We start from the raw sequence: 26427 nt of genomic DNA, 5'->3' as shown, positions 1-26427 counted from the left end.
TACGTCAGGCATTTACACATAACCCATCCTAATTACACACACATTTAAGCTGAGGATTTAGTTCCTGTCAATATGATGCAACAACCAATCGATCATCCTCTAGGGTGCTTATTAAAAGCGGCATTGAAAACGAGGGTTTAATGCCAATATCACGTTGAGTCCATCAGATTGGTGCGAGGGCTGTTCAAATAATCACTGACTTTTATAACCTATGATCTTTGCCAAATTTTGGTTTTGTGAATGCCTCTACTGAAACTCCAGCAATGGTAAAACTGTGACATCCCAAGCTCAAGTCCACTTATGGATTGCTGTGTAAATTAGCTTTGAAACCTTGTCTCACAAGATGTACAAATGCTGACTTTAAATATATGGGAGAGGAAAATCTCTGAAATATAAGGCCCTCTTGCCTTTAAAATTATGAACTTTGAAGTTTAAAAAAAAAAAAAAAAAAGTGACATGTTAATGTTAACAATCATTGACTGCAGTAGGAGTCTCCTCCTGGAGCACACACCTAGAAGCAGTGTGTAAAAATAAAAGCCAAGAAAACCTGGCATTGCTTATAGAAACAATAGGTAATACAGAAAGCTGACTACATACAGAAAAAAGGGCAAATTTGGTCATTTAAGAAGGCAGTTAACCTGTTGCTTTAACAGAATCAAAAGGAGACATAAGGCAGAAAAAAGCACTTTGCTGGTAATAAGTAGCACCAACTATTTTTGAAATGACATGAGTAAACACTGCTAAAAACGATTCATTTCTCCAGTACAGCCTAGGAAATACACCAAAATAAAAGTCAAACTACTGCTAAAAGTGATAAAGAGTAGTGGTGGAAATCATTTGGACAGGCAGTTGGAAAAATTTCAAGTGATCATAATACAATGGTAAATCATGTCATATTTGGCACATTTCTCAGGACACACACACACACACACTATTGCACAGGTCAATGTCTAAATAAAATAAAAAAAAAAGCAAACCTATAGTGGGGAGAACCCCTAAAATATAACTAAAATGTGAAATAAATTAAATAAAAGCAATTATTGCACATGAACGCAACAAACAAAAAGGTGGCAATGTTTACCAAACAAAAACAAAACATGTAGTGCCAATGTGAAGAAAAACAAAAGCCCTCAGTGACAAGGAAACAAATGACCAACACACAAAAAAGAAAAACTTGGTACATTCAAACAAGTCATCACAGTTTAAGACTTTTGGACAAGGTCCGTTTTGTGCCGTCACATCAAAAACATCAAGTCAGCGTTGCGCTGCATAGGTAGAAAGGTAGTGCTTTGCTTCGGTCCAAAGTACAATTCGTAGATGATAGTCCAAGCTGTAAGAGCTCAGAATCAAGAGCATAGTTGCGAAGGCGTTGCATTCAGAAGACCAGACGCGCTCCAAACCTGATCAAAAAGGCCCAGTGAGAGTCAAAACTTCAGGAGAACCAAACCAGTTCAGTACTATGGCACATGAAGTTGCATGAAAACTTTTACTTGACCGAACTCTTCAGCCAACCAGCCAGAGTCTTTAGCTCCTGGAAAGGGACACTGGTGAGCAGACAGTCAGGGAATCATTCATTCCTGGATCAACTCAAAGTCTGTGCTGGTGTGCATCAAATTTCAAGGAAGGGCCTCTGACTATCATCGGACCGATGAAACAAAATGAGCACAGTTAAGACTTTTAGTCTTCCCTCATCTGCAAGAGCCTTGTAGCCTTACCAAGTGCTTGCAATGCTAGCAGGGATCAATCATTCGAAACCTTTGGAGTCAACTTCAATTGACTCGTGAATTCCTTGACATAAAGTAGTTGAGTTTTTGAGAGCGTCCCACAAAACACAGGTGTACCAGGAATTCTTCACAGTTCCTCAACACCAAGACCCGCTATGGGCTAAGTGAGGCCTTCAAAAACCAATGCCAGTCAAGTCCTGCATGCATTTCATCTGCTCTGGTTAAGAGCAGGAAGACTGTCCCTCTTCCTGCGGCGCCAGGTGTTGCGGTTGTACAGCTGCTGGTTCCTGAAAGCCGGTGCTGCGTTAGGACTCTGGGGAACAAACCGCTGCGGGGGACTGAAGGTACCTTGAGAGTGATTTTGACCTCGGAGGCTGCCACCGTGGTTGTGCTTGAAGCCAACTTTGTGCGGCTCAAGTGAGCCATGGGAATTGGATATCATGGTGTAAGTGTGGCTATGCTGCCCTCCCATCTGTGGGTGGTGAAGCTGGTGGAGGGGGCTTGTGGAGTTAGCGTGCTGGGACATGTGTGCAGCTTGTGACATGTGACAGTGCACAACGCTGATTGAAGGTGGATTCTCATGGTAGAACTGGCAATCAGAGAACGAGGGGATGGTTAAGTTTTCAGGGAGAGACATCTGGATCTAGATAATAAATGAAGCAGGATATGCAATGAGAATATCACTAGGAGAACGTTTTTGCATTGTTAACACTAGAAAGGCCAACGGGTAAAAATGTACCCCCCCTGGGATATTGAAATGCATGTAACTGTTAATATAAAACCCCTTAATCGCTCAGTCCATGACTTTTCCAAAAATGAATATATTTAAAAAAAAAAAAAAAAAAAGGTGCAGTAGGTAAGACTTTTAAAACTAACTTTCTGTAATATTTGCTGAAACTGACCCTATGTTCGAATAGAACTACATGAAGCAGGTATAAATATGTATATAATATGTATAAATGAAAATACGATCATTTGTGACCTGTAAAAAAGGGAAACATTTCATCAACTGACCTGAGGTGTGGTGTGGATAAAGCCCGCTGGATGTGTGGCCCTCAGGTCAGTAGCCATCTGGATTACTGAATGGACCGAGGCCAGGGTGAGGGGGTGGAGCTGGATAGCAGTATTACTGCTCGGCGGAGAATCAGACTCCTGGAAATAGACGTACACACAGTTTAACAAAGTGGCACGGACATAAAAAAAAAAAAAAAGAAAACTTGGGCAGACAAATGGGGTATCATAGGTGCCATGATCACATTATTCAGACAAATGATCTTTGTGAATGCATGATCACAGACTCCGTACACAGGTAATGGTTTAGCAGTACGTGTTGCCAAAGTGGACATGAACCACTCTGAACTAATGAGTCACTGATCTAGTAAATGTTTCAATAGACAAAATATCTGTTGGCCTTACTATGTCACTTCCGGAGGAGGAGGAGAGCGAGCACGCAGAGGACGATGATGAGTGGTGTTGAGGGCTGGGGAGGAAGACTGGAGAAGGTGAGGGAGAGTCAGCACTGAGGGGAGAGGACGTGTCTCTCTGATCCTCCATAGAAACCAGCATCAGCCTGGCAAGGTCCCGCTCACAGGTCTCTACGTCTAGGACCAAACACAATTCTACTGTTGAAATCAGTTTGAACTCATTCGACAGCATCGGGTACATCCACCACATAATTTGACACAAAAGATAGGAAAACGGGTCACTTTTCTAGCGCCGTCACGAAATACGACCCCAGCATAAATGTTACGAAGAAGATGCAAACCCAAGGTTCCCACAACGTTTACCATGGCTCTCCACCTTGGATCCCCACTTCTTAATTGTCCAGTCCCTGTAGGCCAACACCTCTGGGCTGACTTTGAGGATGCGTCCTAAAGTACTGCAACAAAGAGAGAGAGGGGTACTCTAGAATGTTTATCAGGACAAACTAAAACCAGTGCTGAGAAAGAAAAAAAAACATTACAAAAGTTAAGAAATTATTTAATTCCTGAAGAAACCAACCTGTCATACTCTTTGTTGGGGTAAGCACGTGCATGGTGAGACACTCCATGACTCAGCACCATGAAGGCAAAGTCAAACACCTGCTTAACTTGCAGGATGCCATATGAACTCCTGCCCACGTCGTTTCCTGTAAAAGATGTATGGAGATTACTTTAGCCTGATCATATCCAAGAGCAGGATTTGGCAGTGAAATTACGATGATTAATTAGGTTAAGTTTACTCACAAACGTAACATAATTGACACAATGGCAACTGTGTCTCTACATTTTGAAGACAGAACTCAAATCTCACTGAATTACACAAACCATTCGCTTCTGCTCTCACTGTGTAGTCCACGTGTCAAACTCAAGGCCCACGGGCCATATCCAGCCCATCGCAGATTTTGAGCCAGGCCGCATATCAATTTAGGTTCATAAAACATTTTGGCCCAACTACTTTTTGTTGCATTATCTGTAGTTTTTAAATCACTTTTTTGCCACTTTTTCCAGACGTTGGTCACATTTTTTTACCAATGTTTTTGTGTTGCTTTTTTCTTTGATGGCTAAGTTACATTTTTTGGGGGCTTTATGTCAACCAAGCTGTAAGTGAGTAGACCATACGAGACATGCAATAATACAATAAAAGATGTATTACTTTTTTCGATTAAATAAAGCATGTCAATAAAATTTACATGTCTGACCCTTGATGGGAAGTTGAGTTTGACACCCCTGTCTTAGTTGCTCTGAATTTTGGTTATGCAGTATTTGGATTGCACAACAGCGCTTCACCATTTTAACACCATTTGTTACATTTTCCCCTGTAAATGCACTTATGATAAATGTTTACTACTATTGAGGTCACACCCATGCCCGCTACAGTATATGGATGGTTGAATTGATCACTCGCCATTTATTCATCAATTCAAACATCAAATCTGACCTGGCTGTATTGGGTCTTCCATGCAGAGCATGGATGGCCTGTTTCCACTCCCCACGCCTTTCAGCATTTCCTCCTTGGACAGGTAAGCCCCTCCATTCTTCACCCTGATGCCATACTTCATGTAGTTGAAATTGCGGCCATACAGCCCAAAGAACTCGATCAGCAGGATGCCCAGGTTGATGTTGGCACGTCGTGTGTCGATTCGAGGGTGTAACTGAATAGCAGAACATGGACAACCCTTTGTAAGCACCTATGTAACCAAATCCAGCCAGGCTGAAGCAAATCCCTGGTGGACCGCACAGCAGGAAATATTAATCTTGTTGGAAGATTTGTTTGTGCATCAAGTAACACCACGTGTTGGCAATAACATGACATCACTCTAAAATCATCACACACACAAAATTATGAGTATGAAAAAAAGAAATTTCAGCACCTTAAAAAACACATAAAAAGTAGACCACAAATAATTACTTTTGTGATCTACTTCTACCACACTTATCCAAAATACACATCCCACTGAACTCTGACAATGTTAATACGTTACTGGTGGATCTACTAAAGTTATTTATTCACATACTGAGGAGTTATATATTACGCTGACTTGTACTGCATTTAAAAACTGAAATGAACTAGACAAAAGTACAAAAGGAAATGTAATTGTGGTACATATACATATATTTCAATACAACTTAAATTTCAAACTTAAATATATGAACACCTTCCTCTCATTCTGTCCACAGATGGAATAATTCTGAGGTAGCATTGTTTCAGAATGCCAATATGGAGAGCGGCTCAGTTAAATTGACAAAGCATTTTTTTTGCAGGCATACACATGTGTACCTGCAGGAAGCTGATGGCCATTAGTATAAGGCTGTAAGAGCTGATGCCTCCAGTGAAGACTTCATTCAGGTCTCTCTGCAGTAGGAACTGCTTCAGGACGAAGATCAGAGGCGGCAGAACAGTATACTTCTAAAATACAGAAAGACAAAAACTGAAGATAAGAAACAACCAAAAACAACAAAAGGGCCACATTTGTGTTGAAAGCGTCAAGTGTTACCTTAAGATAGCTTTTGATGAACTGTGCCGCTTTAACAGCAGTCTCTACATTGAAGCTGATGTCCACTTTCACCTCGGTTTCATGGTCCGTAAGCTTGATGATCGGCACCTGAGGACAGGTCAAAGAGTCAACTAATCACATTTCATGATTCCTAACGGACTAAATGACAACCTCTGTTAGGTCGTCAGGACCTAATATAAGTTGTAAACCAACTGTGTGGGTTCCAAAAGTAAAGAGAGACTCTGAGCTCTCTCCTGGTGACTTACTGTAGCTTTGTCCAGGACCTTGATGGGATAAGGGCCAGCCACATTGCGTTTCTTCAGGGCTTGTTCTAGTTCTTGCAGTGGGGGATGGTCCCACTTTCCAAACACCACCAGGTCAATGTCACTGAGAACAAAAAACACAAAGTACCTTAAAAACAGTTCGCCAGCCCCAAGTATTCTGTCTACACACAGTACACAGTTATGCAGATGTCACTGAAACACACCATAAGAGCCTAGTTTTATGTTGTGTAACTAACCGGCTTCTGGGAAAGGTTGTGCAAATAAAATGTGACAATTTGACAGAATAATTTATTTTAGACAATAAAAAAAAAAAAAAAAAAAACTGCAGGCTGCAGTTAAGCATTATTTCTTTGTCTCTTGAACTGAACAAAAAAGGTTCTCGACCATCTCTCACTGCGTTTCCTCGAGGATTGTGCAAGTAGGCTATACAAAGTACCTTGCTGAATAAGCCGCCAAGAAGAAGTCAATTAAGGAAATGAGTTCATCAAGACCTGATCCTAATTCAGAATCACATTTGTTGGAGTTTAGCCCAAATTAACGATAGAGTATTTTTGGAATACCGCACGATGTTGAAACAATTGCATTAAACAGCGGCCTTACTTCCCCACTTGAGAAATCCCTGTAATGACTGCTAGACTGATTAATCTCTTCCAAATGAAGCCATTCAATTTATTCAACTCCTGTTTATTTGCACAACAAATATGTTGAAAGGAACTTTTCCCAGTATTGCTCAGCTCTATAATCCTCATAACCACATGGCATGACACGTATACAAAAACACCATGACAGCACATAACATACCCTACCAAAAATAGTGTCCCCACCTCCTAAAAAACACTAGCATTTTAATGAGACCTTTCAAAATTGGTCCATATAAAAAAAAGCAGGTCAGACTGCACAAGAAAAATACTCAAACAAATATTACCTTGTTGGAAGATAAAGTCCTGTGCTGAAGCTGCCAAATATCTCCACCTGCAGAGTACAAGACACATTAATACAAGCATAATTTAAGTTGTAAAAACGTTATTGTCACCATTATTAATTTGATAGTTCCTGTCTTGACCTCCTTTGACCTTTAGGTTTAGCTATACTGCTCCACGACTGAATTGGTTTTATCCCTTATACCAGTGTTGTTGTCGAACAAGAAAGTTGCCATGGGGGCAATGTTCATAATGTATTAGTTTTTCAGACCGTTTTTAAATACTGTGTAGGTCTATTTCCACTCAATCCTGACAGACCCCTCCCTGGAGAGAGTTCAATCCAGTCAGCAATAGAGTAACTTACACAAGGTAACTGCCATTACCGCCACTGTACAGTGAACCTTGTAGGTAATTTACAATAGGATGTGCAATATGGGTTTAGCTATAGATATTAAAATAGATTGGGCAAATAGAGCTGGATCAAACATTTGGAGGATTGGAACCTTTTTTAAATTTAATAATGTTTAAACATTAAACACTAAATTATGATAATCTGATCATGGATCCCATCTCTTGCCTGAGTCCAAGTGTCTCAATCAGTCTTCCTCTCCTTGCAGTTCTTGTAAGAATTGAAAGAATTGTTTTTGTTGTTCTGGCAGCTCGCCACAGCAGAACGTTACCAGCGGAAACACCACTTATACATTGTTGCCTAATAAAAACCCAAAGGGTAGTAAGATTGAACTAATAACACTCCCAAGTTTACTGCCTGGTGTGTGTTTATGCTTTCTCATAACAAAGCAACAGTCAGGAGAAAATAAGGTAGCTAAAAATATTTCAAGTGTTTGGTAATCTTTCATGTTATGCTTCTTGTAAGACTTGTAGGCTAACCATGCCTATGACCTGTACAGACAAACCGGTTGGTCTTTCTATGAAATCATTAATTCTGAAAAGCCTAATGTTACGACACACTGATCTCTGTAGAACATTGGCAGTGTTATTTCTGTATAGTAGTATTCAATAGTATTACTGACTGTGGGCTTTTGTCCACTTTAATGTTAAATAACCTTATTTTCTGGTCCGGGACCAAAGCCCACTACAAAAATTAAACCCCAACAGCTTGGAAGAGTAACGCAAATTGGTCTTTGGGGAAAAGTTAGGCCCAGTGGTACTTCTCTGGACTATTATTAGCTCAAAATGTTTATTACCAAAAAGATGCCATTTGTTACAAAGTATATTCTGTCTAACACTCTGTTGGCAACATACAATGGAAAATAATTCACTAACGTTACTGTGGGAATGCAAGTGACTTGAATAATGAGTACATCTGGCCAACTGTTTGGATGTGCAGTGTGAAATAGGCTGCTGACTGCCGTTAGTGTGGCCAAAAAGGATACGTGAAGTGTAGTAAACCTCCAGACACACTGCCTGCTGAGTATATAAGACAATAACATTGATTTAAACAGCACATAGGAGCTTTGCAAAGCAATTTACAAAGCAATAAAAGAACTGAATGCTGTATTAAAAACCAAGGTTACATTATGAAAAAAAAAAAAAAAAAAAAAAAAAAAAAACTACAAATCAAAGAAAATGCTAATAGTAAATAAAACTTGATGAAAAATCCTGATGAATTTTACAGTAAAATGTGAGTCCTCGGTGGGGACCAAGGCAGTAGAAGCCTGCTCTCGTGTGTGTTGTCTGGGTACACTCCGGTTCACAAGAGGTTAAACATTTGATTCAAGTAAAACACAGCGGTCATTAGTAAAATCTAACTTTTTATAAATGGTAACTGCATGGATTTTTAAAGCATCGTTTATTGAAATGGATTCGCACACCATGTTCCTTGACAGTGGCTCAATGTGTTGACACAGACGAGAGAACAATTTATAATAAAAAAAAATAAAGTGCCATTTTTATCAGGAACACCTGTCATTTTAAAAATAGCACGCCAATGGGTCCCATTCTGATTAGACAGCGTGTCAGAAGTGGTGATTCAACACAATGGTAATATTTAGGACTGTACCCAATAGTTACAAGCTTCATTTATAATGTTGACATTTGAATTCTAAAAATCAACATTTGAATGCTGCGCTATAGTTTGGACGAACATGTTGGCTCAATAGAAGCTTTGAATGTAAAACAATAAAAATACAGTACTAACATTCCCTAGTAATGTTGTCTCCCTCATTTATGTAAATGGAAGTGAACACCACATGAGACATGTTATAGGTTCTATCTCAACATAAAGCAGTCCACTACAACACCACCACTTACCTTAAAAAAAGTGCCCTGGGTTGGATCATCACCTCTGACACAGTATCAGCAAAAACCTATTTAAACTAATTAAAGTGTCTGAGTCGTCTATTTCACAGCTGCTCAGAGAACTTGTGTTGCTATAAAGAGCATATGAATGCATGGACCATGACAGTAAACTACACCTTGTCCAACTTTGGTAAAGGAGGTTTTGAGTTCAATACTTGATGCAGCAGGAAGCTGCAACTTACATAGATTGTTTCACTTAGTAGAAAGATTGGAAGCACCTCTGAAAAATGGTATTAAATAGGGCAAAAGAATAGCATGTCCTCAAGGACGGAGCATCGTGGTACACCTCAAATAAGAGCTTTTAAAAGACATGTTATAGTCTTACATACTGTATAGGCCAGAGGGGTGTACTGCTGCCAAAGACAGCCCGTCACTCACCCGTGCTGTGGGCCACAAGTCCTTGATGACACTTTCTATTCTGTTCACGACGTCTCTTCTCATGGCCTCCTCCTCTGGTCGTGGTGACATGAAGTTGAAAAAGTCCATGATTTCTTCATGAAGACTATAAGGAACCAAGGGAGACACACACGGGATCATAGACTGATATTGAAAAGGGAACTGAGCGTTGTATGGGCAGTATTGCTGGATGTATGAGAACTTTATGGAAAGTATTAGGCCCGGGCCTAGCCATAACTATACTGACTTGTAATACTACACAAAAAGGCATGTTTGAAAAACTGAAGGAAAAGAAAAAAAGAAAATGGATTTCTGCCTCAAATACACCTGTGCTCACAGAAACTTGAGTGCAAACGTATTGACGAAAACAAATCTGACAGACATGCACGTTAAATATATCCTAGTAGATACATCAGGTCAAAAGCATCCTTAGTTTTGTTGGAGGGACCACAACTGGTGTTTTTTTTGTTGCTATTGTGCGATTTGTTAAGAACTAGTACATTACATTTCATTGTACGAAGAGAAAATGCATTATAATGAACATATACGCCCTTGAGCATTAACCTAACCACCGCTAACTGTGTTGAGTGACCTGGTGAAACCCCAGATCTCACTTTGAGAACCTTTCCATGACTGTAAAAAAAAAAGAAACCGTCCTATTCTTACCCGTTAAAACCCGGGCTGTACCGCCTGGTTTTCCACAGACTACAAGAAGAGTCTACATGGTGTCCATTACTGCCGTGGGACAGGAGCGGGTTGATGCCGTGGAACGTGTTGGCTCTGTTCAGATGCCTCCTGCGTCCGGATGAATGGGACCGATGGTGGTGGAAGTGCTGCTGCTTGTTCACATGCTGATTTTTCATGCCAGTGGGGGTGTGGCCGCCCGATTGTTGCATGCTGCGACAGTGTTGCTGAACAGTGTGAAAAGGCGGAGAGGGGTGTTGCCGTTTGAGATTGTTCTCGTTCAACTCGTGATCGCCGTAGTGTAAAAACCGGTTGGCATCTTCTGCGACGTTCAAATTATCGATTTGCAGAGAGGAGCCGGAGGGCGAGGAGCTCTCGGCCTCCGAGTCCAGAGAGGAAGAGGACGGTGACAAGGAGCCCTTCCTTCGGACATTTCCCCTCTCTCCGCCGCCGTCTCGCTTCGGCATTTTTCCAAACACACACCCCGGCGGCAGTGCTAACGTTACATTTTTGCAATACTCGCCGTTTGACTGCGTGGAGTTTGCAATTTGCGCTGCAAAGTTGCGTTGGTGGTGAAGGTGGTTGACGATGTTGGAGTTCGCTCCAAATCCCTGAGAGGTTTCCCAAATGTGCATCGGGGAATTGTCAGGTCCCTTCTGCTCCGGCTGGATCCAAGCGGTCCTAGGATCCATTGGAGTCGAGTTAGTCGAGAGCCTCTTCACGGGAAAATGGCTTGCAATTTGGCAAATTAAACACTTTGCACTTATGGAAACCGATAAATCCTACCGCGTTGATTTACTGGTTATCATCGAAATGCTTCATGTCCAGAAACTGGTTTGGTTTTTACAAGCGCCTCGTCCAACTCCACTCTTCATAAAAGCCAGCCAATATGGCGCACCCAGCAGCACGGATCAGCATCTACGCATGTCTGAGGGATTTAAATCTTTGAACACACCCCTCGAGACTGAACGATGCGTCAAGTCAACCATACACAGGCCGAAAAAACCGGAAGCTGAACTTTTACATTTGTTTAAAATATTTATATTTAAAATTTATTTTCACCTGATGCACGTTTTTGTGAATGTGTTAATTTGTCAATTTCTAAAATTTAAAAGTTGTCAATTTTTTTTAAATAGTTTCCTTAAACAGACAGTATATTTACACTTCTCAAGCCACTAATATAGAATGCCAATTTAGATTTAATACTCTACTAATAATTTTCCTAATATCTATCTATAGGATTCTTGAATAACATTGAAGAAAAAATAAGTATTTCAAAACATTACTTTCCAGTATTCCAAGTATAAATAGATACCAAAAAATCTAACCAAAAAGTTTTAATGTTATGTTGTTTAAAATAATTGCAACTATCCCAGTTCTCTATCTAAAACGACTTATTCAGAATTTCTTTCAAATGTTTTTAAAGTCAAAATAATGTAATGTAATTTAAATTCCAGTAATATGATCTTAAATCATTTTCTTCACATAGGTATCAGGTAGAGTACCTTACATGTAAAGTTTTAAATGTGGTTCGGGCTTTTATTTTATAGGGTAGCCCCGGAAATTGTAGCTTTTAATGTCATACCACATTTCACAAAAAAAATAACTTGACAGTTGTAGTAATTTTCCTCGATCATTAGTCGCCGCCTTTATCATAATTTTTTTATTTGAATGTTAATGCTCTGGTAAATGGCTTTGAGTTATAAGGTGTAAACAGCGCTCTTTTTATTCTTTCTTCATAAATGTGGGTTTGTAAAAATACTTCAAATTCAAGAGGGCAGTTCCATGGCGTTGTGATACTGTATAGGATAAGGGCAGGTGAGGAGAAAATGCACCAAAACAGACATGATTTGGTTCAATATATTTTAATTAGAAAATAAAATAACCTCTGAAACTTTAAACTGTACAAAACATTTACTGTAGCAATCTTATTTTTCATTCATACAAACATCAATACCTCATATTTACAAGCACTTGAATGAAGGAGCATATACAACAGCGCCACAGTTAAACCAGAACACATGTACATATTCTACAATATTTTAGAGCATTACCTGAGAACAGCAAAAAAAGAAGGCAGGGAGTTATGCCAGTACATTTCTTACAGGGTGTGGGCAGTTTAAAATTTTAGGAAACCAAATTTTACACGTCTCCAACAATAAAAATTGAGGAAACATTTGCTACAAAATCAGAGTACATATAAAACGATGTGTTCATTTTAAAGTATAAGTGCACATACAAAAACAAACAAAAAAACTAAAATGACTGTCTGAAACTGTCTTTGACAGCACATTTTAATTAAAGACTTACTATGAACCTCCAGACACCCTGTATTAGAAAGAGCACAACACCCATTCATGTGCACAAATGGTAAACAGCTCTGTCATAGGCTGCCAGTCAGCAAGTTCAAATGAACTTTGAGGTGCATAGTGGGATGTCCTTTCACTCGGTCTTTAAAATAGGTACAGGCTGGGGGTGCTCTAGCTCACCCAGTAAGAGCGCTCGCCCTTTGCTGCGTGTCGTCCCCCATCTCTCTCTCCCCCTTAACAGTCTATCCACTGTATATTAAAAGGGCAAAAGCCCCCCAAAAATAATCTTAACAAGAAAAAAAAGAAAATAGGTACAGGCTGACATGCACGTTCATGTGGATTTCTACAGCATGCGCGTCTCTCTCAGGTCGACCTGTCTGCAGAGAGAAGCTAACTGGTTGATGCAGCTAGTAATAGCAGGAGGGACACTGTGAGATGTTTCTCCTCTCCATCCTGCCAGGGCATCCAGGGCTTGCTTGGGGTTGCACGGAGACAGGTCGTAGATGCAGTAGATGGCTGCTAACTGGACCTCCCATGGCACACCTGGGGAGAGAAGGCATGACGCAATTAGACTTCTTAATGGAAATACATCTGCTGGATGGCCTTTTCTCTTTCCCCATCAAGATGTCAGAGCATTATATATTCTTTTTTTATTTATTTGGCACAATTATGAGTATTAAATACAAACGCTCATACTTTAAAATGCCAGGGTGATATATAAATACTGGAATCTGCTTAAATACATAGTAAGTAGTTGTGTGCCCACACGTGAAAAAGATAAAGATCAGATTTGTGTTTCAAAAATCATGATCATGATGATGATGTCTGTGGGAAATTGGCAGCACTCTTGACACACAATAGAGGCTGTGGATCGGTTACAGCCAAACTGAATCATTGTGTATTTACCAAGGTTTCTCATATTTCATACCTTCAGTGTGTCCATGCCTACCCAACGTGTTGATGACGTTGGCGACCGTTACCACAGAGGAAACACACTTCTCTTCCATTCCCAGTTGACCGAGGCGTCCTATTTAAAACAAAATGACAATGTAAGAATTCTCAACAGTCCTCTGGTGATCATTAAATTACACTTCACTTCAGGTTATGGTTAACACCCAAGTCAATTAACAAAAAAACCAACCTATGAGTCGGAGTACAGTGGCGACGGTCACATCAGAGACGGGGCCTTGTTGATCTCTGGGCTGTGTCACCCAAGTGTTCATTAATGGCCACAACTCCTTCCTGTCAAAGCAAAATGAACAGATTAGCACAGGATTCCACGAGATGTTTGCTTACACAAATGGGTAATTTCTTTAACCAAGTTTTACATATTTACCCTAGCTTCAAGTCAGAAAAAGTAAGTCAGAATAAAAGTAACGTACCCCAATACATTATCATAGGTCCACTGCCACTTCTTGTGTGCACAAAGGAGTTGCAGTGTTAAGACATGCTGCCAAGCCTCAGTCCCCAGGTCATGCCCGTACCGACAGTGATTAGTGAAAGACAGGCGTGTCCCTGACCGAATATCAGACAGTGTTCTGGAGATCAGATCATCAATGTCACAGGGAGGACTCTGCAGCGATATAGGGAGATAGGGCTTTAGAGGGCTTGTTCTACTTAATTTGAAAAGATACAAATGGGAAAGAAGAGATGATGTGATAAAGACAATGAACTGACTCTAAATTAAGGTCACACAGGTTAGAAATCAAACTAAATGCCCTTAAAGGTAGGGGTGCACGATATGAGGAAAATATTTTATTATGATTATTTTGACTGATTGCGATTTGCGATATGATTCACGGTATTGGAGGGAATGACCGTTTTTGTATCCGTTTATGTTTGACACATATTTTTGCCATTAACAAATACTGCGCCCCCCTGCGATTTGTCAATTCCTTTAAAAGTCAGAGGATATACATCAGACAAGCTGGATTTGAGTAAAACACTATATGCAGTATGACAAATATAGAGCCCCATCTCTACAAATAGGTTACCTTCTCCCAACCAAGGAATGCTGAAAGGCAGCTGAGGAGGTGTTCTTGTGCTTTCAGTTTGGTGACAGTATGTATTGCCTGGCACATAGAACTACCGTGTGAGAGAACATTGGGCCATGTTGTCACCACAAACAATATCAGCTTAGCAGAGTCTGGGAAATCTGCAGTATGGAAGACACAAAAAAGAAAGAAAAAGCCTTTTTTAAGCTTAAATGGTGCCTTAGGTGGCAAGTACAATGACTTTAGATAAAAACAAAAAATCTAGGTGCAATAAAGACTTCTTTATTGCACCAGTTGAGAGAAAAGTTAGTTAGCCACAATAAGTTAAAACACTTTTGCAGGTGTGTGTGAGGGCTTTAAGGGATACAGTATGACACAAATTGCTAACCTTCTGTGAGAAGGCTGTGGGCCAAGATGTGAGCCTTCTCCCAGTCTCTCTTCTGTCTACAGATCCCTGTGTGGACTCTACAGAGGGCTTGCATGTAGTTAATGCTGAGATCGCTTTTCTCTGCTTTCAGCTTGTTCAGGATGGCCAAAATCATATCATCTGCCTTAAGCTGAAGAGAAAAGTGAGAAAACAAGTCAATTTTTCATAGACAAAGACTTCTGAAAACAACACACTTCGTCTTATGGGCTATTGGCAGGTGTTTTGACTTTATAGTTGTTGTCAGGAGGCAACGCAAGAGACATTTGCAGTTACATTCACATCTTCACGTAGTCACAAGTAGGGCTGTGTATTGGCAAGAATCTGGCAATACGATACGTATCACGATACATGGGTCACAATTCAATATATTGCAATATATTTTGATACTGTGCATAAGGCGATATATTGGGTTTTCTTTTAAGTATAATTTTAGAAAAAATAATATTTATAAAAAGACATGATGTTCATACAAGTCAAAGAAGTTTACTTTAGGTAAACAATTCACTACACAGAAAATCAAACTACCAGTTTGGGATTGTGGTTCACAGGTTCTTAGTGAGCTAATGTTTATATGCTAAAGTAGGTCAAAGTTCAGCCATAGCTACATTGTTAGCTTCTAGCAAAAAGTCAGGCCCTGCTAGGCACCGTTAGGCAAGGACACTAGTGGTGTGTCTCAGCATAGCCATCTAGCGGTAGGGGGTTTAAACACAACATAAACGTGAACCACTGTCTTACATGAATATTTTTGAACGTTTAAAAAAAACAAAAATCAATCAATATTTCCTTTTTGAAAATCGATACAGTATTGCAAAACAAAATATCGCAATACTCAAGTGTATCGATTTTTTAAAGCTACAATTTTGTTTGCAATAAAATAATATAAACCTGTTTCTTTGATTCAGTTATGCAGATAGGAATGATGACATTGAAAATCAAATGACCTCAGAGATCACCTGAAAAATGCTAGTTTCTCTTTTACTAATACTAGTAAGACAATGCAAAGTGACCAGAGGGTTAGAATTAAGTCAGTGGATGAATGGCAATAAACCAGCATACTCACCAAGCTGCTTTGGCAAATCTCAGAGATAACCTCCTTCTCCTCGTCTCTCAAGACAGGCTTTTTGGGCAGGTTACCAACATACAGGTGGCTCTGGATCACAGGCAATAGATCAAAACACTGATTTTCAATCTTCTTTAAATAACTAACGATAAGATTTTGCTCTGCAGGTTCTCCACCTTCCGCGGATGGAGAGGTTGTCTCATTTTTGAGCCGTTGGAGCCTCGGAGCCTGGGGTGAGGTGGTCTCCTCTCCACTGTTTGAGGAAGAGGAAGGCACCTGCTTGCGACTGACAGTAGGAGAGCAGTTATCTAGCCGGAGACATTTGCTGCTTTTAGGTTGAGGCATACCGATGCCCTGTCTTTTTTCTCCTCTCATCTCAGTCTTGGTGAAGGCTGTTGAAGCGGAGTTGATAGTTTTAAAGCAAGACATCTGACTTTCGGTCGTTGTTGGTAACGTTCCACTCTCCGATGAACAAAGGCTGAGACCGACGTTCCCTCTTAGAATGCTCAGAGTCCGGGCGTGGGCAGAGAGCTCTGGGTACATGGTGTCAAGAATCCTCATGGAGTTTTCCTGACACGCGGGTGTGGAGGAAGACGACGTGGAAGAATTCATTGCCGTCACGGGCAGGCGACCTGGGACCGGCACGGCGTGTTTCGGAGTGGCAGAGCCAAACTGTAGTGGCGATGAGGGGACTCCGTTTAGAGATGAGGAACTCAGCTGCTGGCTGTTGGGTGTCAAGTGGGCCTGGACAGGAGTGGTAGGCGAAGCCAATCTATCCATGGGTGAGGGAAATGACAGTTTCCCAATAGCCTGCCTTGGATTGATCGATTTGCCCACCTTTGGAGGTGTGCTCAGGGGGGTTAGGACACGAGGAAGTGGAGGGCCCATTTCAGAGCGAACTTGGCCTATGCATTCTGGTGACTGAGCTGTAGTTGAATCACCCATTGGGCTAGGTCTTCCCTCTCTGATCACACGTGAGCTTTGTTTTTCAAGCACTTTTGTACACGACTTCAAACATTTATTTTGTCCATTTGTGACAGCAGCACTCTTTAATGAGGTAGTAGACCTACCAGAGCGTAATTTATATTTGCCCACTTTATGGTTACTTGCGTCTATGCTGTCCTGAAGCAAGCCGTTGACAATAGCTTTTTCAATGACGCTTTCCTCTTCTAAACTAGGCACAGACTGTAGAGTTTCTTTGTTTGTTGAACCGTGTTCAATGTTAACACCGACATTCAATCTTTCAGGGTTTGCATGCGTTTCCAAAGGCTGCAATTTTAAAGTGGGTAACAGACACGTAGGACTCAACTGCCTGCACACAGCATGTACATTTTCTTTCAGAGATTCACAGTTTACAGTCTCTTGGGAGTTAGAAAGGGAAGGTCCACGATCGGATAGTATTTCACTCTCCAAAGTTTCCATGTCAACATCCTTTTTTGAAGGAGTTTCAACATTTGCTTGACCAGATTCCTGGTGAGCATGGGACTTGTCATCTTCCTTCTTCAACGGTGGAGACTTGTGAGGAGACGGAGGTCTATTAGCATCATTTGACTCTGAGGGAGAAGCTGCTACATCAACTGCTCCAGTTCCTTTTGCTTCACTCCCATCTACCTCTCCAATAGGTTTTATGTATGAATCACTTTCAAGCCTCTCTTCAACAGTTTTATTGGAGACACTACCAATGTCATCACTGCTGCTTGGCAAACAGGGGGTATAGTCTGGCACATCTGTGTCCTTGCCAAGACAGCCTTTATTCTCCTGGGGTTTAAAGACTGTGGCGTCTTGAGTGTCCATTTCTGAACCTTTTTCTGTATTTGTAACCTCAGCGTCTCTCACAGAGCCAATGAATGTTGAGGAAGTAAATGAGGAAGTAGCTAACTGTACATCTCCTGTTTCTTCAGAGAGTGCTGTTGTATCACTCCTTCTGGGTGACTCTCCACCATCAGGAGTGACAGTTTCAGTTTCAGTTTCAGCACCAGTAACATCACTCAGGCTTGTGTCTACATCCATCTTTGCAATAGTCTCTGACTGATCCTCGTGGGCCTTTCCTAAAGCATTTTCACTTTCAGAGATGCTACTGGCACTGCTGCTACTGGGACTTGCACTGTAGGATCCCTTTTGACTTTCAGTAGTTACCGAGACAACCTCAACCAACACTGTTATGTCTGATGTGGAAGAAGAAGAAGATGCGGATACTAAACACACAGCCTCTGGCTCCTGCTCAGTCTGCATGTCTTTTTGAAGATGGATTTCCTCACCATTGTTGCTGCTTTTGACCTTCATTTCAGTAACACCACCCAACTCAATTTGTCCCAAGTCCGTGGAGTCATTTTCATTGGAAATGTGTTCCCCTTCCAGTGTTGTGACCGCTGGCAAGTCTGCCTTCCCCTCTGTTGGTAGTGCAGAAGTCTTTGGACAGTGGCTTGTTTCTCCTGATGTTGTGCTGGGTAAGGACGCTTCTTGTTGACAAGGAACCGAGTCATCAGAGATTTTGGGATGGTTTTCCTTTTCCCCATCAGTTGTCTCCATTGATTCCATCTCGGTGTCCTGACAGAAAGAAGAAAACCCAGATGTAGTTTGGAATAAGATACAACCACCACGGCACTTTTAGAAGGACCAGGGTAATCAGAAGGAAAGAAAAATGCCAGTGCTTAATTGATTCACTATGGAATTACATTACAGGAGCGTTGGTGTGACAAAGTTGTGCTTTGTTAAAAAGACATATAAACATACCTATATCCACAAACAAGTTATACAAGGAAATAGAGTTTAGGGAGTTTCTCAATTGATCATAATTCAATTCACAATGACACACTATCCAGAATGTACTTTGTTCAGTTTTGAATTAAAAAATATGATCAAATGGTTTTGAAATATTTTAGGATAAATTAACAGCGTGTTGAACTAGTGTATGACACAAACATACCCTTTGGAAAGTGGTTTTACATTCTACCTTCTGTGACTTCTTTTTAAATTGCTTGTTTATTCATTGTGATTCTAACCCAACTCTTGCATTGCGCATCTAAAGAGATTTCAACATCACAAATAAATACAGGGGAAACGGCATATTAGTCAGTAATTTAAAAAAGCATTTGCATGAAACATTTCTGAATTCTTACCAAATCTGGTAGCGGTGAAATGCAGGCAAGCAATGGTTTGAACAATGCCATTATCTCCTCAACAGACACTTCGGAGCTGTCCAAGTCAGTAGATGACTCCTCAGTTTTGTGTTCCTTGGACAATCGCTTTCTTTTTTTGGGAGTGTCTGTTTGTTTCTTGGCACTACTTGTTGACTGCAGAGATGTTTGCTGCTTGATGGCTTTCTCCCAATGAGGAGAGGCTTTTAACTGTGTAAAAGTGTCTTCTGTCAGCATGGGGTAACTGTGAGATTCTCTGCTCTTGTGAGATGCAGACTGGGACGCGTTACTCAGATGAGAGTGCAGTCTGTTTTGTGGGGAGGAGTGTAGAACTTGCTTGGACCTGGACTCTGAAATTACAAGAATAAAAGAAATGATTGCAATAAATGCATGAATGGTGAAAGAAATACAAACAAAAACAAGAACAAGAAGTATTCAAAAGTGAGGGCACTTTCTGATCAATAATAACACAGATATACAGTAGTAGTAAGAGAGCCTAACGATGCCCCACCAGGTAAGTGCAACAGGTCTGTTGAGGATTGCTGCTGTTGCTTAGGTTCCACACATGCCCACAAGCTCTGTAGAAGCACCCGGAACTTTTCTGAAAAAACACACACAAACAATCACACGCTGCAAAAGTAAAAATTACAACAATCTGCTTTTATGGTTAATGCATGTGATTAGATCCTTGTGAATGTAATAAACAATAAGTGAGGCTGACTGCATACCTTTGTCAACTTTAGGCTCCTCAGGTACACTTGCTTGAGTTGATGTGCTCCTATATTCTGTTGAGAAGAAAAATCTGAAATTACTTAAATTTGAACTTAAATGTGATTTTTGAGGCCAGAAAAGGTTGCTGCTCTTTTATAAATCAGATTAACTTCCTCTACATTATGACATTTGGAACCTAATTCAAAAGGTTGGATGATTTGGAAGAGTTTTTTTTTTTTTTTTTTGATTACTGAAAAGCTAACTTCTTGAAGAAACAACATCCTACCACATCAAAATAAGCATTCATTGTATTTATAAATGAAGCTGTTACTTGTTTACCTTTACTCATTTCTCTTTCCAGTTTCATCAGTCTCACCTGCAAATGAATTGAAATTATACACAAACAAACGCCAGTTCAGTATTATTGAAAGATACCACCACCGATTTTCCATATATAAAAAGGACATTACTGCACCTGGAGGTCATCAATATTTCTCTCTAGCAGGATCTTTTCTTTGCTCAGTTGGGATATTTGATGATTCTGGTTGCAAAGTGATTCTGAAAAAAGGACAGAAATATGTATAGCTAAACCACTAAACAAGCATCGTCATATAAACACAGATGCAAGACATCCTTGTGAACATAATATAATATTTATGTTGTGTGAAATCCAATTTTCAATACCAACCTTCAAGCAGTCTAACTTTATTTTCGAGGTTGTCCTTTCTGTTGATAAGGAAAAAAAAAACATGGGACGTTTTAGCATAATATCTTTTAAAAGATTTTCTCACAAACAAAAGAAGGTAAAAAATTACCCATGAATGATCATAATGTAACATAAAAGTATCATAACAAATAACACAAAAAGACACCAGGAGAGAGAGAGAGATAAAAAAACATGACAATTCTTAAAGTCCAATTTAAGAATACACATATGCAAGGCAGGTGGAAGTTCTCACATGCTTGTTGTCTTGGCGTTCTCCTCTATCAACTTTTCAACTTGATCTGCTTCTGCCTGAGATTTCTTCAAAGATGTCTGAAGGGGTGAAAATACAAATTTCCAACAACTATAAAAGTTTCCTGAGCTACATTCAGGCTGAAGCTCCTGATAACAATTGTTCTCATTCATTGTCAGTTATGTGGTGCAGCAAATTCAAATGATTTCAAGTGTATTTGGAGAGCACTTCTTTTGCTTACCTGAGTTTCCAGCAAATCATTTTCTACTACGGCCTTTTCCCTCTTCAGCTGTGCATTTTCAAGTGACTGTGTTTCTGTCAATTCTAACAGGTTATAAGATAATTTAGCAAAATATCAGGGGTGCATTTAAACACATTTTTAACAGATAACTATTGACAAGTTATGTAACTCTTCACTGGTAAACATTACAGCATGTGAATGTTAAGTACCTTTCACATCCTTTAGCTGGTCTTCAAGCTTCTTATTCCTGAGGGATGTAAAACATAATAGTTAACATTTTACCCCAAGGATTATAACATTATATCATTATCTGCGCTTTCATAATTATGATATAATTATCTATTACTCTGCCATGGTCTTGCTGTTTTGTTGCATCAATTTAAGAAAACCACATATGCAAAGCAAGTGTAAGTTCTTACATGCTTGTTGTCTTGGTGTTCTCTTCTATCAACTTTTCAACATGATCTGCTTGAGCCTGAAATTTCTTCAACAATGTCTGAAGAGGTGAAAATTAAAAGATTATGTATATAAAAAGCTCCATTCATTTTCAGTTATGAGATTACAGCAAATTCAAATGACTGAAGTGTATTTGGAGAGCACTTTTTTGCTTACCTGAGTTTCCAGCAAATCATTTTCTACTACGGCCTTTTCCCTCTTCAGCTGTGAATTTTCAACTGACTGTGTTTCTGTCAATTCTAATTGGTTGAAAAATAATTTAGCAAAAAAATCAGGGTTGCATTTTAACACATACTATTATTTACAAGTTAAGTAACTCTTCACTTGTAAAAGTTACAGCATGTGAATTCTAAGTACCTTTTACATCCTTTAGCTGGTCTTCAAGCTTCTTATTCCTGAGGGATGTAAAAAAATAAATAATAGTTAACATTCCACTACCACAAGGATAATACCATTATAATACAATTATCTGCACATTATGTCATAATTATGACATCATTATCTCTTACTCTGCCATCGTCTTGCTGTTCTGGTGCTTCAATTTTTCCATCTCTTCTGACGTATGTTCATAGGTCTTAAGGGCATCCTATAAGAAGAATTCACAGTGTGAATATTAGCATAATGGCAGAAAAACAAACACTAACGTTTAGGAAAAAGTTGGGGAAATGTATTCAGAGCTGGGCAGATTTTGTGTTGTAGCACTAGAGACAGATACACTATTACCATCAGGAGGAATATGCTTTAAATGGGATTCTACAGAGAAAGAGCATACTGTACCTTCTTTTCCTCCAGTTCTGCTTGCACAGATTCATAATCTGCCGTCTTTTTCTCCAGAGTAACCAATCTGATCTGCAGCTCTCCCAGCTGTTGCTGGAGCCTGGTTGTGTCACTGCATAAAGCATGTTAAGAACAGGAATGTGTTAAACCCAGTTGCATGCAACATGAAAGAACATATCTCTCTGTGTGTATTTATTCTTCAAAAACTAGCTACATGGGAAGATAATTATTGAGGTTATTTAAGTATATTAGCCCTACAGAGTATTATTTCATTGACGCCATTATGAAAATGCATGTTGAGGGTAGTAAAAAAAATTATATCTACATATATCATCTACATATACACACACACATATATATATATATATATACATATACACACACACACACACACACACACACACACACACACACACACACACACACAAACAGCAAAATAAAAGCAAAAGCAAACAGACACCTAACGTCAGTTAGCTAACTGTAGTTACAACAGTTTAGCTAGCTAGCAATATAGCTCACGTTGCTACTCAATAGTCTTGATTTTTATGTGACTATGCTAACGTTAACTTGTTATATTTATTTAGTAAGGAAATTCTAAATCACGTAGTTCAAAGTTAAAACGTATCTATGAAGTCAATTAATTTTAGTGGAAAGACAAATTCCCGCAGACAGCACACAAAGATAGCTGCGTTAGGGAACAAATCGATAATTAAAGTTAGCTAGTAAACACAGATTATTACATTTATCTAGTTTACACCGGATACCTGTCCCGGGCTCCGTCAAAATCTCAGTACAAAATGTGTATGTTTTCCTGAATACTGAAAGGAGTTAGATAGATATGTCAGAAAGACGAAGTAGCTATTTCAAGTGCCCAACTTCATGTCACGGCTAGCTAATTGACATTTATTTATGATTTGTTGCCATGGCAATCAGAATACATTCGACTCACTCAGAAAGCGGTATCTTCTCTTTCAGTGCCAGAAATGACGACACATATTCGGTCAGGCTCTGCAATAAGAGACGGGACGAATCAAAACAAAAACAAACAAAGGAAAATGCATAATTACCAACAACGTTCTGAGCTGATAAGATAAAAACAGATGAAACGCGTCACAATCGTTGATGACTGTTTATGTTCAGTCAACAAAGACGAAACAAAACTTTTTAATTGACTTTTCTGTCATATAAAAGATGATCTGACCTGGTGCAAAACAGAGCAGTTCTGACAGTTTCCAACCGCGGCAATTGCTGCCGTTTTGGACTGACTGTCCCCTGGCATCATGGTAAGACAGATTCCACCGAAACCCTCACAGCCGTTATTGTATATAATATAAATTGACGACTATGTCAATATGACACAAATTCCAGACAGGTTCAAAATAAACTTCACATTTTCGCGTCTCCCACGTTGACCAAGGACCCAAGCCAGGACCCCAAAAGGGAGCTTCGTGAAATGCCGGTTAACCTAAAATTAAATTTTTCTTTCTACGTTATAACCACTTTCACGTTCTAGTATGTATTCAATTGACTGCGACTAAGATAGGCGTTCAGTTGTATATTATATTTTTTTTTGTCGGCCGTAATATAATGTTTCCGGACATTCGGATTTAGCGTCAGGCAGTTAGTTATGGCAAATGGCATGGGCGTTTACAACAGCGCGTACAGGCCAGTAGGGGCAGTGTAACCGTCTAGCTAGTTAAGACCAAGACTGTATATAGCTACGGTAACAACATAATACACCCATGTATCATACCGCTGTATACTATACTATGCTATACTCTACACCGCAAAGAGTCGGCATCATAGATATATATACTCGGCATAGTATAGTGAGTATCAGTGAGAAATAATTTAGCTGACTATGGAATTAATGATCTCACGTTGCGTTTATTTACCACGACGCGTTTATTTACCACGACGTGAAAGTCTGCGTCTGATGTGTTTTAACAATATATTCGTAGGATTTTGTAAATCTTACAGCCGTCCCTGGTGGTCTAGTGGTTAGGATTCGGCGCTCTCACCGCCGCGGCCCGGGTTCGATTCCCGGTCAGGGAACACGTTTTTAAATCTCAGAAAGCCATTATTACAGTCTGATACTGTTCTCCCAAATCTATGTCCACCACCAGTTTGCATCCTTCTAAGCACAATATCGTTTCCAAATGTGAAAAATTGCTTGTTCAGCTAGGTAAGCTATCCCAGCAACCTTACTTACTGTATCCTACACTCCTAAAAGACACAGTGCTGTGTGACCAGCATTTTTGGTGGATTTATAGCAAGTGTTGAGACTATAGGTGTTTACATGTGTTTTGCTTCAATGTGTGCATTGGGTTACTTTTCTATACAGTCAGCAGAGGGTACTGTTATACAGGTAACAGTGTTCCCAATCTATTATCCCCCCCTCCGCCCACACACACACACACATGAAATCAAAGAGTATCGAAAAAAGAATTGGGATTGTTGTTGGTGGATCCTGATGGAAAGATAATAGCCCTTTAACTTCAGATGAACCTTCCGAGTGTAGCCTCCAGGCGAAAGAGCCAAATCTCTCCAAACAGATGCAGTCAGAGATAGCATAGTTTCTCTAAAGTGGGAAGGGGAGTGCTGGGCATACTTTCTCTCTCTCTTCTTGTCTCTCTCTGACAGATACTCTCCTCTGTTGCCTGACATGGGTTAGGTAACACTTTGGATGTTGCCAGATTTGTCTCTATCACCTTTTCTATCTACAGGGAGCCTTTGACTGATAACTATCTTTGTATAAACAAAATGCTTTATCCTCTTAATCCCTTCCTTCTTGTGTGGTTGGATTTTTCCCTCTTCTTTTTTTCTTTGTTAAACTGCTATAGCAAATTATACAGAGTGAGGTGGAAATACATTTTGCTGTCTAATGAAAGCCAAAGTCCCTAAAGCAATTGATTCTGAAAAAGAATATTAATCTAGGAAGAGTAAATACAAATACTGGTCACCAATCACATCGACAGAAAAATACATCTCCATCGCATTCACACCTCAAGCAGTTTAGAGTTTCTAATGCACCTGAACTGCTCATTTAACAGCAGGAGGAAACCCAAACAGACAGTAAGAGACAATGCAAACTCCAGAATACTGTATAGCAATCAAAAACAGATTTACATAGGTTTTCAGGTGTACATTTTCAAAACAGTACGATACTTCAATATTTCATTATTTTATAGAGATTTTTGTATGGATAAGTGTTTTCCTGCCTCACACAATTTAAAATTTAATGTTGACCCATTTTTGAAGCCCACTGGTGGTTTTCAGGGTATAGTTCATGATTTAAACATTTTAAACACAGAAGAGATTTTTGACATTTGACTCTTTTTAAACACAGAAAAGATTTTTGACATTTGACTCTTCTCTTCTCTTCTCTTCTCTTCTCTTCTCTTCTCTTCTCCATAAGATTGAGTTTTAACTTGACAGGGGTGCAAAGTGGCTGATGTCAGTGCATTCCATAAACTGGGGGGTGGGGTTGAGTAATCTGACTCACTGTGTGTTTGTGAGTGTGTGTGGTGTCAACAAACTGGCATTAATTAATAAAACTGTTCTGCATCTCTAAACGTCTTACAGACATTTGGTTGTGGAAAAAAAGCACTGCTAACTTGGCCTACATTTATTCAGTTATACAGTGTCTACACACACAAGCACACAGACAGAGTAACACAGTGCCCACAGCTGACTGACTATATATCAACTAGAGAGGTGGTTGACATGGAGGAAAACCCCTTTTTCTTTCTATACCCACCTCTCCCTCTGGCTCACTCTCTCTCTTTCTCAAAGCATTTTTCTATGACAGCACCAAATACATAGATGCCCTCCCTCTTCCCTTTTCTTTCTACTCTTTTTCTTTTCTCACACTTTTCTTCTTCTCTCCTCCTCTTTTTGGGCATATGTGTCTACTTGACTTGTTGAGAAATGACTAAAGAGTAAAGCCCAGACAGAAGATGGCATAGGTGTTGAAATGGCTAATACCAGTATTGGCATTACTGTTAGCCTGGGGGCTGACTTATAGTATGTGCTGTACTCCATTGCAGACTAAAG

At 39.8% G+C, this 26427-nt stretch overlaps 2 protein-coding genes and 1 non-coding gene across 8 annotated transcripts; 1 reads left to right on the top strand and 2 right to left on the bottom strand.

Moving 5' to 3' along the window:
• Positions 1-11195, bottom strand: LOC114557851 (terminal nucleotidyltransferase 4A). 2 transcript variants are annotated; one of them, XM_028581534.1, is made up of 12 exons: positions 10286-11195; positions 9602-9725; positions 6910-6956; positions 5967-6087; positions 5701-5808; positions 5484-5612; positions 4644-4857; positions 3726-3852; positions 3512-3603; positions 3141-3325; positions 2739-2876; positions 1-2367 (listed from the first exon to the last, which is right to left on the bottom strand). In XM_028581534.1, the coding sequence occupies exons 1-12, from the start codon at positions 10993-10995 to the stop codon at positions 1933-1935; spliced, it is 2430 nt and encodes an 809-aa protein (XP_028437335.1). In that variant the 5' UTR covers positions 10996-11195; the 3' UTR covers positions 1-1932. The 2 variants fall into 2 exon arrangements, with proteins under 2 accessions (XP_028437335.1, XP_028437336.1); XM_028581535.1 differs by having other exon boundaries at positions 1-2313.
• A 977-nt stretch (positions 11196-12172) lies between these two features.
• ice1 (KIAA0947-like (H. sapiens)) lies at positions 12173-23794 on the bottom strand. Of its 5 annotated transcripts, XM_028581450.1 has the most exons (23): positions 23573-23794; positions 23321-23379; positions 22372-22483; positions 22104-22180; positions 21952-21989; positions 21751-21833; positions 21558-21634; positions 21348-21385; positions 21139-21221; positions 20901-20977; positions 20630-20667; positions 20417-20499; positions 20281-20317; positions 19959-20015; positions 19742-19831; positions 19213-19580; positions 16094-18640; positions 14995-15163; positions 14607-14767; positions 13995-14185; positions 13754-13854; positions 13541-13639; positions 12173-13155 (listed from the first exon to the last, which is right to left on the bottom strand). In XM_028581450.1, exons 1-23 carry the CDS (start codon positions 23651-23653, stop codon positions 12956-12958), a joined length of 4866 nt encoding a protein of 1621 aa, XP_028437251.1. In that variant the 5' UTR covers positions 23654-23794; the 3' UTR covers positions 12173-12955. The 5 variants fall into 5 exon arrangements, with proteins under 5 accessions (XP_028437251.1, XP_028437254.1, XP_028437253.1 ...); XM_028581453.1 differs by lacking the exons at positions 23321-23379; positions 23573-23794 and adding an exon at positions 23112-23262; XM_028581452.1 differs by lacking the exons at positions 23321-23379; positions 23573-23794 and adding an exon at positions 23136-23262.
• A 560-nt stretch (positions 23795-24354) lies between these two features.
• trnae-cuc (transfer RNA glutamic acid (anticodon CUC)) lies at positions 24355-24426 on the top strand. The gene has a single exon. It is a non-coding gene; the product is annotated as a tRNA-Glu (tRNA).
• Positions 24427-26427: the final 2001 nt, after the last annotated feature.

Source organism: Perca flavescens, chromosome 6 (genome assembly GCF_004354835.1).
Source record: "Perca flavescens isolate YP-PL-M2 chromosome 6, PFLA_1.0, whole genome shotgun sequence".
NCBI classification, from domain to species: Eukaryota; Metazoa; Chordata; class Actinopteri; order Perciformes; family Percidae; genus Perca; species Perca flavescens.
This window is presented reverse-complemented; position numbering and strand designations above follow the sequence as displayed.

Excerpts from the sequence above, each read along its gene's own strand:
- LOC114557851 (XM_028581534.1), bottom strand. The coding sequence starts at position 10,995 with ATGGATCCTAGGACCGCTTGGATCCAGCCGGAGCAGAAGGGACCTGAC. Across the intron at positions 6,957-9,601 it reads ACTTGTGGCCCACAGCACGG|GTGGAGATATTTGGCAGCTT; the intron begins GTGAGTGACGGG and ends TGTACTCTGCAG. Across the intron at positions 2,368-2,738 it reads TTATCCACACCACACCTCAG|ATCCAGATGTCTCTCCCTGA; the intron begins GTCAGTTGATGA and ends TTTATTATCTAG.
- ice1 (XM_028581450.1), bottom strand. The coding sequence starts at position 23,653 with ATGATGCCAGGGGACAGTCAGTCCAAAACGGCAGCAATTGCCGCGGTT. Across the intron at positions 22,181-22,371 it reads CAGAACTGGAGGAAAAGAAG|GATGCCCTTAAGACCTATGA; the intron begins GTACAGTATGCT and ends TTCTTCTTATAG. Across the intron at positions 20,978-21,138 it reads ATGATTTGCTGGAAACTCAG|ACATCTTTGAAGAAATCTCA; the intron begins GTAAGCAAAAGA and ends TCACCCCTTCAG.